Below are 20,280 nucleotides of genomic sequence, written 5' to 3' on the forward strand. Positions count from 1 at the left end.
GTGATTAATCAAGAATATTACAAACTTTAAGTACAGTTATAATTAACATTCTTACGAGATCTTCCTCCAAAGCGACGGGCTTCCTCGCAATCTCTGGCAAAGTGACCAGGTTGATGGCAATTATAGCACTCATCCTCCCCTTGCTGAAAGCAAACACAAGAAAATGAGCAAATCATGTCCTAGGGATATTCTATAGATTGAATGAGCAAATCATGTCCTAGGGATATTCTATAGATTAAATGAGCAAATCATGTCCTAGGGATATTCTATAGATTGAATGAGCAAATCATGTCCTAGGGATATTCTATAGATTGAATGAGCAAATCATGTCCTAAGGATATTCTATAGATTGAATGAGCAAATCATGTCCTAGGGATATTCTATAGATTGAATGAGCAAATCATGTCCTAAGGATATTCTATAGATTGAATGAGCAAATCATGAGTACTTGTTGTGATCTTGCACTAACACTTGTATTCTAGCATTTGTCCCTGTTCTCGTTCTGGCCTATCGGTGTTTGTTCTCATACTCAGTGCATTTGAAAATTTATCTACTAGAGCCTTGTTCTAGTACTCATAATTTGGTAATTCTACTTGTACCTATGCTGTTATACTTATACCACACATCTGCTGAGAGGTATGTAATTCTACTTGTACCTATGCTGTTATACTTATACCACACATCTGCTGAGAGGTATGTAATTCTACTTGTACCTATGCTGTTTTACTTATACCACACATCTGCTGAGAGGTATGTAATTCTACTTGTACCTATGCTGTTATACTTATACCACACATCTGCTGAGAGGTATGTAATTCTACTTGTACCTACGCTGTTATACTTATACCACACATCTGCTGAGAGGTATGTAATTCTACTTGTACCTACGCTGTTATACTTATACCACACATCTGCTGAGAGGTATGTAATTCTACTTGTACCTACGCTGTTATACTTATACCACACATCTGCTGAGAGGTATGTAATTCTACTTGTACCTACGCTGTTATACTTATACCACACATCTGCTGAGAGGTATGTAATTCTACTTGTACCTACGCTGTTATACTTATACCACACATCTGCTGAGAGGTATGTAATTCTACTTGTACCTATGCTGTTATACTTATGCCACACATCTGCTGAGAGGTATGTAATTCTACTTGTACCTATGCTGTTATACTTATGCCACACATCTGCTGAGAGGTATGTATTTCTACTTGTACCTATGCTGTTATACTTATACCACACATCTGCTGAGAGGTATGTATTTCTACTTGTACCTATGCTGTTATACTTATACCACACATCTGCTGAGAGGTATGTAATTCTACTTGTACCTATGCTGTTATACTTATACCACACATCTGCTGAGAGGTATGTATTTCTACTTGTACCTATGCTGTTATACTTATGCCACACATCTGCTGAGAGGTATGTAATTCTACTTGTACCTATGCTGTTATACTTATGCCACACATCTGCTGAGAGGTATGTATTTCTACTTGTACCTATGCTGTTATACTTATGCCACACATCTGCTGAGAGGTATGTAATTCTACTTGTACCTATGCTGTTTTACTTATGCCACACATCTGCTGAGAGGTATGTAATTCTACTTGTACCTATGCTGTTATACTTATGCCACACATCTGCTGAGAGGTATGTAATTCTACTTGTACCTATGCTGTTATACTTATGCCACACATCTGCTGAGAGGTATGTATTTCTACTTGTACCTATGCTGTTATACTTATGCCACACATCTGCTGAGAGGTATGTAATTCTACTTGTACCTATGCTGTTATACTTATACCACACATCTGCTGAGAGGTATGTATTTCTACTTGTACCTATGCTGTTATACTTATGCCACACATCTGCTGAGAGGTATGTAATTCTACTTGTACCTATGCTGTTTTACTTATGCCACACATCTGCTGAGAGGTATGTAATTCTACTTGTACCTATGCTGTTATACTTATGCCACACATCTGCTGAGAGGTATGTAATTCTACTTGTACCTACGCTGTTATACTTATGCCACACATCTGCTGAGAGGTATGTAATTCTACTTGTACCTACGCTGTTATACTTATACCACACATCTGCTGAGAGGTATGTAATTCTACTTGTACCTACGCTGTTATACTTATACCACACATCTGCTGGGAGGTATGTAATTCTACTTGTACCTACGCTGTTATACTTATACCACACATCTGCTGAGAGGTATGTAATTCTACTTGTACCTATGCTGTTATACTTATACCACACATCTGCTGAGAGGTATGTAATTCTACTTGTACCTATGCTGTTATACTTATACCACACATCTGCTGAGAGGTATGTAATTCTACTTGTACCTATGCTGTTATACTTATACCACACATCTGCTGAGAGGTATGTATTTCTACTTGTACCTATGCTGTTATACTTATGCCACACATCTGCTGAGAGGTATGTATTTCTACTTGTACCTATGCTGTTATACTTATGCCACACATCTGCTGAGAGGTATGTAATTCTACTTGTACCTATGCTGTTATACTTATACCACACATCTGCTGAGAGGTATGTAATTCTACTTGTACCTATGCTGTTATACTTATGCCACACATCTGCTGAGAGGTATGTAATTCTACTTGTACCTATGCTGTTATACTTACACCACACATCTGCTGAGAGGTATGTAATTCTACTTGTACCTATGCTGTTATACTTATACCACACATCTGCTGAGAGGTATGTAATTCTACTTGTACCTATGCTGTTATACTTATACCACACATCTGCTGAGAGGTACAGTATGTATTTCTACTTGTACCTATGCTGTTATACTTATACCACACATCTGCTGAGAGGTATGTAATTCTACTTGTACCTATGCTGTTATACTTATACCACACATCTGCTGAGAGGTATGTAATTCTACTTGTACCTATGCTGTTATACTTATGCCACACATCTGCTGAGAGGTATGTAATTCTACTTGTACCTATGCTGTTATACTTATACCACACATCTGCTGAGAGGTATGTAATTCTACTTGTACCTATGCTGTTATACTTATACCACACATCTGCTGAGAGGTATGTAATTCTACTTGTACCTATGCTGTTATACTTATACCGCACATCTGCTGAGAGGTACAGTATGTATTTCTACTTGTACCTATGCTGTTATACTTATACCACACATCTGCTGAGAGGTATGTAATTCTACTTGTACCTATGCTGTTATACTTATACCACACATCTGCTGAGAGGTATGTAATTCTACTTGTACCTATGCTGTTATACTTATACCACACATCTGCTGAGAGGTATGTAATTCTACTTGTACCTATGCTGTTATACTTATGCCACACATCTGCTGAGAGGTATGTATTTCTACTTGTACCTATGCTGCTATACTTATATCACACATCTGCTGAGAGGTATGTAATTCTACTTGTACCTATGCTGTTATACTTATATCACACATCTGCTGAGAGGTATGTATTTCTACTTGTACCTATGCTGTTATACTTATACCACACATCTGCTGAGAGGTATGTAATTCTACTTGTACCTATGCTGTTATACTTATACCATACATCTGCTGAGAGGTACAGTATGTAATTCTACTTGTACCTATGCTGTTATACTTATGCCACACATCTGCTGAGAGGTATGTAATTCTACTTGTACCTATGCTGTTATACTTATGCCACACATCTGCTGAGAGGTACAGTATGTAATTCTACTTGTACCTATGCTGTTATACTTATGCCACACATCTGCTGAGAGGTATGTAATTCTACTTGTACCTATGCTGTTATACTTATACCACACATCTGCTGAGAGGTACAGTATGTAATTCTACTTGTACCTATGCTGTTATACTTATACCACACATCTGCTGAGAGGTATGTATTTCTACTTGTACCTATGCTGTTATACTTATACCACACATCTGCTGAGAGGTATGTAATTCTACTTGTACCTATGCTGTTATACTTATACCACACATCTGCTGAGAGGTATGTAATTCTACTTGTACCTATGCTGTTATACTTATACCACACATCTGCTGAGAGGTATGTAATTCTACTTGTACCTATGCTGTTATACTTATACCACACATCTGCTGAGAGGTATGTAATTCTACTTGCACCTATGCTGTTATACTTATGCCACACATCTGCTGAGAGGTATGTAATTCTACTTGTACCTATGCTGTTATACTTATGCCACACATCTGCTGAGAGGTATGTAATTCTACTTGTACCTATGCTGTTATACTTATGCCACACATCTGCTGAGAGGTATGTATTTCTACTTGTACCTATGCCTGTTATACTTATGCCACACATCTGCTGAGAGGTATGTAATTCTACTTGTACCTATGCTGTTATACTTATGCCACACATCTGCTGAGAGGTATGTAATTCTACTTGTACCTATGCTGTTATACTTATATCACACATCTGCTGAGAGGTATGTAATTCTACTTGTACCTATGCTGTTATACTTATACCACACATCTGCTGAGAGGTATGTAATTCTACTTGTACCTACGCTGTTATACTTATACCACACATCTGCTGAGAGGTATGTAATTCTACTTGTACCTATGCTGTTATACTTATACCACACATCTGCTGAGAGGTATGTAATTCTACTTGTACCTATGCTGTTATACTTATACCATACATCTGCTGAGAGGTATTACACTTTGCATATGGAAATATATTTGTACAGACTGATGCATTGACAGTGTATCAAATTAGATAATGATGAATGTTGTTAGCAAAACAAAAATACACTCAAGACAGAAATGATTACAGCAAATATGTATCCTTGCACATTGCACTGTAATGATGGATTGTACATCTTACAAAGCAAGCAATTGGTTTCCATGCCATATTTAACTTTCATCAATTTCATTTTTTATGAAGGTCATGCTCAAATGTGAATTCTAATTTCATGAATTATCAGCTCTTGTAAAAATTGAGAAAATATCTGATAGAACTCTGTTTTTTTTTATAGCAAGATCTTTTGAAGAATTTTCTGTTGCTATTTCAGCACCTTGAAAGCTTTTATAATAGTCCATTGTCAAGATAATTTGACCCTCAGTATCCAAGCAATGCATTAAAGGATAGAGATAACTGCCTCTAGAGCCCTAAAGACCCTCAGTATCCAAGCAATGCATTAAAGGATAGAGATAAATGCCTCTAGAGTCCTAAAGACCCTCAGTATCCAAGCAATGCATTAAAGGATAGAGATAACTGCCTCTAGAGCCCTAAAGACCCTCAGTATCCAAGCAATGCATTAAAGGATAGAGATAAATGCCTCTAGAGTCCTAAAGACCCTCAGTATCCAAGCAATGCATTAAAGGATAGAGATAACTGCCTCTAGAGTCCTAAAGACCCTCAGTATCCAAGCAATGCATTAAAGGATAGAGATAACTGCCTCTAGAGCCCTAAAGACCCTCAGTATCCAAGCAATGCATTAAAGGATAGAGATAACTGCCTCTAGAGCCCTAAAGACCCTCAGTATCCAAGCAATGCATTAAAGGATAGAGATAACTGCCTCTAGAGTCCTAAAGACCCTCAGTATCCAAGCAATGCATTAAAGGATAGAGATAACTGCCTCTAGAGTCCTAAAGACCCTCAGTATCCAAGCAATGCATTAAAGGATAGAGATAACTGCCTCTAGAGTCCTAAAGACCCTCAGTATCCAAGCAATGCATTAAAGGATAGAGATAACTGCCTCTAGAGCCCTAAAGACCCTCAGTATCCAAGCAATGCATTAAAGGATAGAGATAACTGCCTCTAGAGCCCTAAAGACCCTCAGTATCCAAGCAATGCATTAAAGGATAGAGATAACTGCCTCTAGAGCCCTAAGGACCCTCAGTATCCAAGCAATGCATTAAAGGATAGAGATAACTGCCTCTAGAGCCCTAAAGACCCTCAGTATCCAAGCAATGCATTAAAGGATAGAGATAACTGCCTCTAGAGCCCTAAAGACCCTCAGTATCCAAGCAATGCATTAAAGGATAGAGATAACTGCCTCTAGAGTCCTAAAGACCCTCAGTATCCAAGCAATGCATTAAAGGATAGAGATAACTGCCTCTAGAGTCCTAAAGACCCTCAGTATCCAAGCAATGCATTAAAGGATAGAGATAACTGCCTCTAGAGTCCTAAGGAGCTTTGGATTCGAAAGGTTCTACTCTGCATCTAAGGTTACAATTGAAATTTGAAGGCAGTTTTTACATCATCATATTTATAAATCTACCACTTTAAGTCCAAAAATTCCTAACGTTTAGGTTATGGAATAAACTTTGGAGATGTGCAAGTGAAAAACTGTATGACATTAACTTTGAGGGATATGATTTTTTTTAACTAAATGGTTTCATCACTGGGTTATTATTATTTTGGTTAAAACAGCATTATTTTGTTAGCTTCTTGAATTAATCTTAGCATATTTTGAGAATCTGATAATCCTACAACAGGTCAGCCTCACTTTTCCAGTTTTATTCAAATGTCCAGGAAAAAGTAGAAACTTTATGCCAGGTCAGTAACTACTGTTTGCATAACTTACTAGAACTTAGATATTGAAAGAGTGTCTGGGTGACAATTTCTTCAAAAATTTATTCCAGTTAATCTATATTTTCTTCAAACAATATCTCACAGAATGCCTTGGTTTGATCATTCAATCTTATTTGGGGAAATTTTTGTCTGGTTTGGTACAATTGCAAAATATTGCAGACCAACTCAATTCAAAAGCTGCTTAAAGGTGACATCTATGTTTACAATTATCATCACAGCAGTCATTTTTGTTCTACATTTTAACAATACTTACAGATCCTCTCTTGGGGCCGCGAGCCCATTCAACTACGATCCTCTGGCCTTCTATCTCCCGGTCATTTTCGTATCTCATGGCATCCTGAAGTGCAATATAAATGTCAGAGCTTGTAAATGCTTCTTTATAAGGTATACCATACTTCTAATTGGTAACCTTCAAATGTAACAAACAATTTAAAGAAACACATACATAGACCCAAATGTAATTTTAATCTTTCTTCAGAGAAATGGTTCAACTACTATTCTTTTTAGAGTCAGATACCAAAGTTGTCAGAGAGTGTCATTCAGTCCCCACTGTACTGTCAGTGACTCTGAGATTGATTATGTTTAGGCTTGCCTTCCTTTGTCTGCTTATGAAGTATCTTTAATGCATAAAACAGATTACAAAATGGTAATATTTAATCTATGCCAGTAAACCATCAACAGAAACTTATATTGTCCCTAGAGCATACCGAAATACTGTATTAATTCCTTTCCTCTCTCAGAAAGAAATAACTATGCATAAAAGCATAACACAATGTCACTAGTTTGCCAAAGTCTAATTAAATACCTCATACAATGATACCTCATAAGTCCCATATGAATTTTTCTTTCTGCTTGGAGAGTTGTTCACTTAACACATCTCACAATGGTTGTTGTTAAGGGTTGGGATTGCTGCTCCTTCAAAATATGTCCACTAACTTTTGTTTCCTGTAACTCTCTTAGAATCTATATAAATTTCATACTGTAATATTTGACAAGACACTGCTTTTAACAAATTGAAACAGAACTTTTGTGGTTCAGTTAGAAGCTGGTACAGAGTGGTCACATTGTATTAAGTCACTGGGACTTCAACCAAACAGTCAATATATTTAGGGAAAGGTGTGTTACTGAAGAACAGCAGTAAACAACACAATATTCAGGCCTGGTCATTTTGTTCTGTTCGTGACAAAGGTCAAAGTGATAGTACATGCGACGATAATGCCATCTTATTGAATAACAGTGAAGGGCAATGTTTGGTTTCAAAGTAAGATATCTAACTCCATGTAGGAAAGAATGAAGGCTCCCATCTTTCTGTCTTGAACTCTTCCCTATATTTTACTGCTGTGTGTGGTAAATGTGTGCTTTGAAAAATGTTTATATTGCTTTGGAAGTAGACAAAAGGAATGTCAAACACCAGAAGACGTAACCATAGCAACTTAAGATTCATTAGAATATATACATATCTTATCGTGAGAAACTCAACATTCACAAAGTACTTTTTAACCTACTTAAGGACCCTAAGCCTAACCATTTTAAGGGACCATACCTAACCATGAAGAGAATTTTAATGAAAGCATACCTGAGACATGCATATGTCTAAAAGCAATATTGTGTTTTATCGGCAATTTTACCAACCTACAGAGTATTATTCAGAGCTGTGTTGATCAACTTTAGCAATCCTACATTTTTTCATCTGATGAAAATTTATTATGTTGCCAAACATTTGATACAAAAACATCTGTTAAAAATGGGAAAACAGGAGAGAGTCCTAGCAGTAGTTGGTGGTATTTTTAAAACAATATTCAAGCACCAGCAGTTATTCATATTAAATGAAACATTGAATATTTCAATTGATTTATTGGAGGCCAGTGTGGAAGAGGGTACCACATCTGTTTGCTTCAAGTTTACTTTACAACCTGTGACAAGTTCAAATATCCAAAGGAGAGACCAAATGCAAACTCCACTGAAATACAACGTGACCCTCTTCCCTTGGTCGAATAAATTGACATGGAATTACTTGTAGACTAATATATAAACAAGCAAATTAAGCCATATGACTTTTAATGGTCCTCAATATTTCAAAGTATCTAAGGCACTAGAAACTGTAGATGGTCAACTTTGTAATCTTCAAGGTAAAGTTACAGTCTGCTGATACCTCATGTAAACAAAATCATGTCAGAATGACAAATTACTGCAAGTAATTAAATTTCTATGCCAAAAAACCCATTACATAAAATTTAAGGTATCAAGCATCCTGGAAAGCAGTTTACTTTGAATACAAGTTTATAAATTTAACATTTGATCAAGTGGATTGGGTCAGAAGTTTTATGTTAATGTAAAGTACAGCTCTATAAGATATGAATGGAAATTTGCTTCAAACATCCATGTAGATGATATAATCAACCACTCATTGACTATCATTGTCCTAGGCTAGCTGAACATTACCTATCTATTAGTAATTGCATTCAGCAATAACACCTCATGTTAGAAGAAATCTATGAGATGACATTTGCAACCAGCAATGTGAAATATTTTAACTTGTAACCATGCAAGTAACAAACTATTTCAAAGTAATTTCAAAGTAAGATGTTAGTACCAATGAAACCATGTTTTACAACCCAACACTTTTTGATGATGAGTAACATTCATTTATAACACAATTTGACTTTAACAAAGTGGTAAATGTGACCTGTTTTTTCTACCTTACAATAATATTGCTTAGTTCCCAGTCAATGTGATAAAAGCATTTGGAAAAGCAAAATTTCAGCCTTAATTCAGTCTAAGCTTGTAACTAACTGGATGAACTGTACCACTGTATACGAACTTCAGAGTGACTTGATCTAGTTTGTGATAATCCTGTGATCACCACGTTGATCACCACCCTTCAAATAGTATCAAACCACCAGACCATGACATAACCTTGGACCTATGAGGCTCACAAAATGAAACTCAAATGCCTTACCTTCTCCCATCATCCCCATCAAGATAAACATTATCAGAGTCATGCACATAAGCCACAAATTAACTGTTAGATCAAATTGAAATGTCTGTGTATGTAACTTACCTGCATTGCATGTTTGCAGAGGACTGTACTGTACACAATGTTACTTAGAGGAATGCACATTCCATCGCTATGACAACCTTACATAACAGAAAATACTGCATATATACTAGTCCCCAGAGTAACATCCAACTCTTTCAATTTTCTCATTCAGTCTTATTTAGATCAACGTATCTGCCATTAGAATTATAATTCCACACTAAAATTTGAGAAGTTCTATCAAATTTTGTCAAAACTAATACATCAATATTATTACAATAATTAATTTCTCTGCCTCGAGATAACCCCATCATATTTGCAACTACAGGGTACAACTTTTAGCCAATATAACAAACTTTTGTTTACTACCTAATTAACTACAAATATTTCCTTTTGGCAAACCACTTTTGGAGTAAACATTTTTGATATTAACTACTCTGTTGTTTTAATTACCCTACTTCCCTCCCAGAAAATATGTGAACGATCTCTACCCTCCATCTCGACCGCTGGACAGGTCTTGCATCAAAAAGACTTGGCTTTTGGCATGTTTGGTTGGAAAGGCTCCAACAGGCTGTCTTTTTGTCTAACGGTAAGCGCAAAACTTAGGCTCAACAGGGAGCTTCTGGTCACCCACGGTAACATACGGCCCGTTTGAAAGGTCTGTCGGTTTCGGGTTATTTGCCATTTTGTCAGACAATTTGGCAATGAGAGGAAATGTGGCTGAGCAGGTAAGTCAGGCGTGGCGTAGATTGGCTTAGCAATCAAACAGGGTAGCAAAAGGTAGAACTTTGGCACTCTGTGTGTCAAAAATTGTTCAATAAAGAGTAAATATTCAAGAAAATAAAAATCACTGAAGTGTGATAAAGATGATAATTTCTTCTAATATTGCACCCTCATATCTAATGATAAATATCTTGTTGCAAAGGATACCAATAATTCATGCAAAATGGACTTAGGCAACCGTTCCACACAAAAAGTGTGTCATACACTATAGATCTTTAAAATAGTAAGATATATTTCAAAATGTAAACCTTGAAAATATGGATAAAGTACAATATGAAACTTAGCATGCATGTACTTTTACAAAATATGTTTAAAATCTGCTATGACATTGGCTCAACTGTTACAACCCAAGCAGTGTCCTTTTGTATGGTGAAAACAAAGTAAACATTTTCAACATTTTATGATTCATAGATATGTTAGATGTAGGTTCATAAATTGTTACTATTTCCTGAGAATATGTTCTGAGATTTTCTAACTTAAACCCAATGTTTGCATTAGATGTGTCTACTTAGCTTCACAAACATAATGTCTTGGCTGTGCTAGGTCTCGGCATTACTCAATCTATGGAGAAATTTGATGAGTCTGTTGTGGTCTGAATGGTACAGTATTGATAACTGCTTGAGTAGTATGGTTTCCTATGAGACAATCTGTTGTGGTCTGAATGGTACAGTATTGATCACTGCTTGAGTAGTATGGTTTCCTATGAGACAATCTGTTGTGGTCTGAATGGTACAGTATTGATAACTGCTTGAGTAGTATGGTTTCCTATGAGACAATCTGTTGTGGTCTGAATGGTACAGTATTGATAACTGCTTGAGTAGTATGGTTTCCTATGAGACAATCTGTTGTGGTCTGAATGGTACAGTATTGATAACTGCTTGAGTAGTATGGTTTCCTATGAGACAATCTGTTGTGGTCTGAATGGTACAGTATTGATAACTGCTTGAGTAGTATGGTTTCCTATGAGACAATCTGTTGTGGTCTGAATGGTACAGTATTGATAACTGCTTGAGCAGTGTGGTTTCCTATGAGACAATCTGTTGTGGTCTGAATGGTACAGTATTGATAACTGCTTGAGGAGTATGGTTTCCTATGAGACAATCTGTTGTGGTCTGAATGGTACAGTATTGATAACTGCTTGAGCAGTATGGTTTCCTATGAGACAATCTGTTGTGGTCTGAATGGTACAGTATTGATAACTGCTTGAGCAGTATGGTTTCCTATGAGACAATCTGTTGTGGTCTGAATGGTACAGTATTGATAACTGCTTGAGCAGTATGGTTTCCTATGAGACAATCTGTTGTGGTCTGAATGGTACAGTATTGACAACTGCTTGAGCAGTATGGTTTCCTATGAGACAATCTGTTGTGGTCTGAATGGTACAGTATTGACAACTGCTTGAGCAGTATGGTTTCCTATGAGACAATCTGTTGTGGTCTGAATGGTACAGTATTGATAACTGCTTGAGCAGTATGGTTTCCTATGAGACAATCTGTTGTGGTCTGAATGGTACAGTATTGATAACTGCTTGAGCAGTATGGTTTCCTATGAGACAATCTGTTGTGGTCTGAATGGTACAGTATTGATAACTGCTTGAGCAGTATGGTTTCCTATGAGACAATCTGTTGTGGTCTGAATGGTACAGTATTGATAACTGCTTGAGCAGTGTGGTTTCCTATGAGACAATCTGTTGTGGTCTGAATGGTACAGTATTGATAACTGCTTGAGCAGTGTGGTTTCCTATGAGACAATCTGTTGTGGTCTGAATGGTACAGTATTGATAACTGCTTGAGCAGTGTGGTTTCCTATGAGACAATCTGTTGTGGTCTGAATGGTACAGTATTGATAACTGCTTGAGTAGTCTGGTTTCCTATGAGACAATCTGTTGTGGTCTGAATGGTACAGTATTGATAACTGCTTGAGTAGTATGGTTTCCTATGAGACAATCTGTTGTGGTCTGAATGGTACAGTATTGATAACTGCTTGAGTAGTATGGTTTCCTATGAGACAATCTGTTGTGGTCTGAATGGTACAGTATTGATAACTGCTTGAGTAGTCTGGTTTCCTATGAGACAATCTGTTGTGGTCTGAATGGTACAGTATTGATAACTGCTTGAGTAGTATGGTTTCCTATGAGACAATCTGTTGTGGTCTGAATGGTACAGTATTGATAACTGCTTGAGTAGTATGGTTTCCTATGAGACAATCTGTTGTGGTCTGAATGGTACAGTATTGATAACTGCTTGAGTAGTGTGGTTTCCTATGAGACAATCTGTTGTGGTCTGAATGGTACAGTATTGATAACTGCTTGAGTAGTATGGTTTCCTATGAGACAATCTGTTGTGGTCTGAATGGTACAGTATTGATAACTGCTTGAGTAGTATGGTTTCCTATGAGACAATCTGTTGTGGTCTGAATGGTACAGTATTGATAACTGCTTGAGTAGTCTGGTTTCCTATGAGACAATCTGTTGTGGTCTGAATGGTACAGTATTGATAACTGCTTGAGTAGTATGGTTTCCTATGAGACAATCTGTTGTGGTCTGAATGGTACAGTATTGATACCTGCTTGAGTAGTATGGTTCCTATGAGACACTCTGTTGTGGTCTGAATGGTACAGTATTGATGGGATTATCCTCCTTTATTATAGATGCATTGCAGCAACAATGAATCGTCTATGAGAACTTACTTAACGAGTTACTTCGTTACTCATGAGTAGTTGATGCAAACCGATCTAATCAGACTTACCTGTGCATCTCTCTTGTATTGGTAATCAACAAAGGCATATGCTGCAAGATAAAGAAAACAACTGATATTATACAAACTTATTCCAGAAAAAGAACTGGTATAATTTCTCCTTCTAAATGCTTTGATCAATTAATTCAATTTCTATAGTTTAAACTTGTTTATTAACTGTCTCATTTGTTTTTCATTTCAGAATAAAAGAAATACAAACCAATCAAAGAAAAAACAACTTTTCAATTTCTTACAAACTGACCGACAGAGGTGAAGTGGCTAAAATTTGTTAACGGTGGTCCATAAATTTCTATGGCATTACACGGTCTATTTGGTTGCTCTACTGTCACAGTTAACACTGCATTTGCACTGCAAATACTGTCACTGAAGCCTTTTGGTATTGTACTGTAGATTTGCTCGAAGTAACATCTGTTAACCTTCCCTTAACCTGTTAATCTGTTAACCATCTGTTAAAATCACCCTCACAGTCGACCTGTACATTTGCTACTAAAAACAGATAAATAACAAACAATAGAGTTGATCTACTTGGGTCACATTTTTGTAGTGCTCAGTAGTTAATCCTCTTCAAAGTACAATGGAATGTGATCATAGTTAATTGTATATTTCAGCTTTGATCTTCCTCATCAATAATCTGAAAGTTAACCTGCTAACGTAACTTAACATTGCACTACAGAGACATACCTATAACACTAGTCTGCACAGTAAGTCTTCAGAAAGTAATTTCAACTTATTCATCAGCCAATATCCACTTAAGTAGCACTGTTGATGCCAGGATAACAGTTAGGAGTATTGGGGTGTCAATTGGGACACATACATACATGTATGTGAGTAAATGCTACATACAGTATTTACCAGCGCCATGCACTAAGAAGGAAAAGTGAAGTAAATCCCAACATAAAAACTGGTTTTCACCGAGCTTTAACTGTGAACTTGATCACTTCTTTGTCACACAAACTAAAAAGGATTTTCTTTAATCAACAATGCTTGCAAGGAATAATTTAGTGTTCCAATTTTTGTGTAGCAGTTATAAAGGGTTCGGAACTTTGTCTAGTACTATACAGACTCTGTGTAGTAGAACTGCTATAACTTGCGATAAATGGCAATATGCAATGAAAATGTTGGTACTCACCCATGCCAGTTCCTGTGATACAAAATGAAAGAGAATTTGTCACAAAGTCATACATGTGCAAAAAACATATTTTTTCAATGTTAGGCCTAGGCAAGGTTGTCATCCTGAAGGGATTTAGCTTCCTACATCCCTAAGGCTTCCCACGTATCAATGGCCATTGAAGTACTTCACACTTAGTATTACTAAAAACAAGGGTACTCCTGTAAGTGACAGCTTGTCAGTCATAATGTCAAATTAACACCCACATTTTTTTCTCCAAATTTGACAAACAGGCTACAGTTAGACAGACTAGAAGACAGATGTAGATCATACTCATAGGGTTAAACTTAGGCCACCACCTACAGCAAGAAAGTTAAGATACAGTAGCCATATGGACTGTTTTAGGATCAAGCAAGCATGGCAAAAAAATTGCTGCAACTTAAAGCCCATTCTGAAATAGCAAGCTTGACTGTATTTTTGAAGTGTTTTGTTATATCCTTTTTATAAATTATTATCTTGTGCTTAATAATATAATTGTTCCAACTAAACTTACTTGTAACAAGATATTGAATAGTGGTGAAATTAATGCATTAGGGACAGGTAGCCATCTTACGGGAAAAGGCACTCCTACAAGTCATATTAAAGGGTGTGAAGAATCGCGCACAAAGAAACGTCTCATGCCAGTAATCTGACCTAGTTTCGAATGAGGTGTGACAGAAATGTTAGACACCACCATCGATCCCAGAAAATACACACACAGCTTGCTACCGTCGGTAATTAGACAATAGTGTACAGTCGATACATACAGCGACGTTCAATACCCACAACACAGCGTACATAGCAGCGTGGAAATCTCAGGCTTAGATAAAAGATAAAAAGGTATCACCTTTCATTACTGTCTGCATTTTGGGCTAAACTGCAGAATACCCCGCTACTTAAAATATTTTTATAGGTAGGCTACGAGGTACGCAGTGGAAAAATATTTATAGATAGCCTACGCGGTACGCAGACCTTCATAGAAAATTAATAAACTTAAATTAAAACCCTTCCTTAAAACGTAAACCCAATAGTTGATGTTTCGTTCTTTATACTTCGAAAAATAATGGTTTTTGCTCAAATCACAGTGATCGTAACTTTACTATATGGGCAATTCCACGGTTACTCACGTTACATTTTTGAAGACTTTGGCTTACAAATGGTCAGATAGCTCCACCATTCATTAATTTGAATGACTGCTCTCTATGCATTGATTGGGTAACAAATTTACCTGAACATTGGTAAAAACACAATTTGATTATCTTGTTTCTTGTAGGATATAGGTACATGAAAGTGTCGGTTACTCACGTTACATTTGAAAATCACCCTGATGCCAAAAATAAACTTCATTCAAAAAGTGTCCTCATACTGGATATATTTGAAGAAAATGAATTCATGTTTTTTGGACCTTAGGTGATGATACAAATACTGAACACAATCAAAATCACATCTGGTTTCCTGTCTCGGTGAAAATGAGGCATTCACCGGTTACTCACGTTACGGTTACTCACGTTACAGTTTGTCCACCTATACAATACATAGGGAATCAAGAGTCTGTGAGGAACTTGCTGCTAGGAAACACCCATATATCAGTGGAATTGACATTTTGAACATCTTCTCCAGTGTAATTCAATAATATTACAATCAAAAAGAGATATATACCATGTCCTTTTGAGATAATGCATGAATCATATCTTCACAAATCGGCAGCAAATTCTGGATTGTAATTAAGTTTTATTTGAGGACTAGCAGTGTGTCAAACTTTAATGTACCCAGATATAATACTCAGGGAACTAAATGTTTCTGGGGAAGTAACAGGCCAACTGAACAACAACCATGAATCAATAAGAAATTGGTAACATATGTTCAACATTAACAACTCGATTGAACATTGAGTAACGTTTGGAAGAGGCTTTCTCTTCGAGAGCTGATTCATTCAGTCTTCAAAAGGCGACAGAAAATTTGAAGTGCCCACGGTTATTGGCCAAGGTTGGTGCATCAAGTTTGGTGATGAGTATCTTCTGGGATAGAATATCTTGTCCCTTGGGTTTGGCCATTTCCAATTGGGCACAGCTGGCTGCATCACTGACACTTGTACGTCATTCTGGTCCCCATTTGCTTCTATTACACCGGGGTACAATACCCCTTCTTATTCAACGGCATACCAGTCTATACCAATTTCTTTACCAGCATTGCCACTCCCTGAGCAGGTTGCATTTTTCTGTGGCCTCCCAATTCCTGAGGGGGGGGGGGGGTATTCCTTTCAGCAGAGCTGTTGCCATAATCTGTAATGGTGAAGGAGAAGACATCCTTGTTCTGTACCTGGCAAGTGATGTTTACTGGCAATTCCAACGATTTGCTTGGTATTCTCAAATACAGATTTAAGACCGAGGTCGCTGTTTCTCGCCTCAATTTCAGCTTGCAGAAATTCTGGAGAAGCATTGTGTAAACTATTTACAGCATACATAAAGTTCTCATGATATCTGCACATGCATACGTTATGTGGTAGCTTGTTGCTTAACAGGACATGTTTTGGTTGCAATTCGGCAAATTTGCTCTTGCCGACCTTGATGTTGGGATAGTCCTCCCGGAATAGGATGAAAGTTTCCATGATGGATGACGTCAAATGTCTCATTTGCTTCTTTATTTTGCCCCCTTCTTTTGGCCATGTTGACCACATCCTTCCTGCCTGGCGCCTGCCGACTGATGTCATCTCGCTGATAAAACTGCTGGATAACTTCAACAGTTTCATCATGGCGTAGCAGCAGTTGTTAGTTGATGGGTGAATGTAGTCGCCTAGCTCAGACCTGCAGAGATTAAGACAAACAGCTTTCCGGCGATGTGGTGTTTTGGGCAATCTGTCGCATACTCTTGCTGTTGCTTTTGCATATGCTCGTGCACTGCTGAAAGGCAACTTCTTCATGGCCTCCTTCGTCTTCCTCTTCTCCCAGTAGGATGAAACTCGTCTTCTAGTGGCCACCCTCCTAGCTTCTTGCTGAATCTTCTTCATGGGTGATGGGAGAGTACTCTCCAGGTTTCTTGCTAACCCTAACCTTAACCCCTACTGCCCTCTCTTATTGAGCAATTATTTACAAGACAATAATAGGCATTTCCTGCATTGTTTCAGTGTGTTAGCTTGGTTACTCACGTTACACATTGGTTACTCACGTTACACGGTTACTCACGTTACAGATTTCAGTGATCTATCACTCACACATGATAAGTCTCTCCTCATTAGTGATCTTGTTTCCACACTTGGGACTATGAGTACTAACGAAATTATGGTTATCAGATTTCCACTTGTTAAAGAAATGTCACATAGAGAAAAAGTTGTTTTTTCGGTTACTCACGTTACATCAGTGATTGAGGTCTGAAAAATGTCTGTTCTGAAGTTGTCATGAAGAAATTTTGAAATGTTTTTCTGTCATAACACAGTCAACAGGAGTATCTATCATAACACATAATAAAACTACTAGATACTATCTGATGAGTATCATATAGGATGGAATAAAATGTATGATACATTTTCAGGATTATTTTGAGTTCTCATCCTCCTTGATTATCTGAGCCATGTATTCAAAATTTGAGTGTTTGAGAAAAATTGCTTACCTATTCCACAAACTTAGATATGTATACTACAACATTAGACTGATAGCAGGTTGAAAACTGACACTTCTTATTTTTAGGCCATGTCCCCTCCATCATGGAATTGCCCATATACGTACCGCGTAGCCATAATTTTTTTTTTTTTAGATCAACCACGCACCACGTAGCCATTTATTAAACATATTATACTTCCATTGTGTACATTTAAAACAGTCACGACGTACCGCTTACAACATGATTTACATTAACCCTCATTTCACTACGTACCGCGTAGCCATCAATAAAAAAATTACATTTCAACCACGTACCACGTAGCCATTTATAAAACATGTCATATTCCCTTGTGTGCGATAATAACAGTCACGACGTACCACGTAGCTATCAAAAAAATGAATACGCTCCACGTACCGGGAACCACATAGCCAAATCAAAAGCAACTTGAAATCTATTCGGACAACGTAGGCAAATACTTTTAAATTACCCCACCAGAAAATACTCTGTCCAAGTACCACGTAGCCAAATCAAAGACATATTAAAATTAACTACATCAGGAATCATTTCAAATCTGATATTTCTAAAACGCCCTCAATTAAAGCAAAGGGCTTAAATTCCAAACAATTATAACATGAAGAGAATTAATTAAGTCCAGCGCTATGGACTGTACTGGAACATTTCCAAAAAAAAGTACAAAATAACTCTCACGCCCTCTGTATAACTTACGACTGCGTACCGCGTATCCTGTTTTCACCAAAAAGGATATCCAAAAAAATGCAGGGTATTCTGCAGGTACTCCGCATTTTGTAGCGACAAGAAGAAAATGTCATTTGCACGCAACAGAAGTTAACTTTTTCAGAGCACGGCAGCGGCGAGTCTTCAATGCCTTTAACTAAATTCAAATCCACATAGGCTATACCAGTTTAAATTGATGATATGTCAATTTAAATCGGTAGAAATCAATTTAAGCTGCTAGAAACTGCATAAAGTCAAAGGAAATTGGTATAGCCTATAATATATGTCGATTTAAATCAGTAGCCTATATAGCCTAATGTCAATTCCCATGATTTGAGACTGATGGCCCGCCACTATGGAGCTAGGCTAGCTGGCTATGTGGCTAAGTTACAATGCACCCTGCTGCTGGAATAGAATTGGTTGGTGTGGAGGGTGGGGATTGTTGCTGATAGTGTTTTCGTAAATTGTAGTGACACCAGCTAGGCAAAGTATAGGCCTAACGTTAGGCCTTTACTTGGTTATGTTAGGTTAGGAATAAAGCTTGGTGAACGTTAGGCTACACCGCTTGACTATCCTATCCCTACTTTCCGTTAAATTCTCTCACCATATTTTACGTCACATCTCACAAGTCGACCATACGCACCGAATATGTCCTGAACATGTCTTTCCTTAACATTTTTACTAAGTCTCCCGACAAATAAGTTGGCAGACGACATTTTCTAACTTTTGATCAGTACGTTTGAAAAATCCTTTTCGCATATCTCGAGGAGTATGCTTATTTGCACGGTCTGTTCAATTAAATCATGTATGCAAGCGTACTTGTACTTCATCAAGTTAGATGCCTACAACAACACAGAACTTAATGACATAGAGGCTACTTCCGGCTTGTCTCTTACAGCAATTCTAGACCAACAGATCACCCAAAAGCGTCAACCTACACTGCTATGTTTACGTAGAGTCAAGGAAGTGCCCAACTAATTTTTCAGATTGTAAGAGGATACAATAAAATAAATACGCAGAATTGTGAGCCACATCCAAGGGATCTTTATGCAGAACAGAAGGCAAAAAGGAATCTTTGACATGTTTCTATACTAAAAATAAACGGTTCCACGAAACAGTTTGTTGCTGCTCGATCTGTACTGCTTGGACGTTATTGGCCCCAAATATGCTAGATATTTAAATATGGTCAACTTTGGTCAAATGTCTTAAATTATTTTTATTATAACCTTCGAGGAAATTTTCCTCACTGGAATATTCAGTCATCTTGTGTGTCCTTAAAAATGTCTGAGAACAATTTGGAGAATAAAGACCTCCAGTAAAGTCATAGGCGTACGGGACCATTTCAGTTTAGGGGGGGGGGGGCAGAACTTTTTGTGCCCGAAAGTTCCCGTGACACTATCTAAGCGCCACCATCGGTTGGCGCGTAGCGTACAAGAAAATTTTTGGCAAACAATGCCTCTCAGATTGCCGGAAACGGCACTTCTGAGGCCTTGCAAGTTGCATCTAAACATTCTTTATTTTATAATCTCACGTTTTAGAAATTTACACTTCCCGAAAAATTTGGTAAATTAGAAGAAGAAAAAATGGTAACATCACTTTGAAGGGGAAAAATGGGACAGTATATTTTTTA

At 37.3% G+C, this 20,280-nt stretch overlaps 1 protein-coding gene across 1 annotated transcript in view; it reads right to left on the reverse strand.

Annotated features, from left to right (window-relative positions):
* LOC139970193 (uncharacterized) overlaps positions 1-19,496 on the reverse strand; it is a 32,407-nt gene extending 12,911 nt beyond the window's left edge. The window contains exons 1-5 of the mRNA XM_071975832.1: positions 19,255-19,496; positions 14,301-14,312; positions 13,163-13,203; positions 6,849-6,932; positions 56-143 (exon numbers count right to left, since the gene is read on the reverse strand). Coding sequence (XP_071831933.1) covers positions 56-143; positions 6,849-6,932; positions 13,163-13,203; positions 14,301-14,312; positions 19,255-19,366 — 337 coding nt within the window. The 5' untranslated portion in view covers positions 19,367-19,496. The remainder of the gene's footprint in view (positions 1-55; positions 144-6,848; positions 6,933-13,162; positions 13,204-14,300; positions 14,313-19,254) is intronic.
* Between the last annotated feature and the right edge of the window lie 784 nt (positions 19,497-20,280).

The sequence above is a fragment of the Apostichopus japonicus genome, chromosome 7 (assembly GCF_037975245.1).
Source record: "Apostichopus japonicus isolate 1M-3 chromosome 7, ASM3797524v1, whole genome shotgun sequence".
Classification (NCBI taxonomy): Eukaryota; Metazoa; Echinodermata; class Holothuroidea; order Aspidochirotida; family Stichopodidae; genus Apostichopus; species Apostichopus japonicus.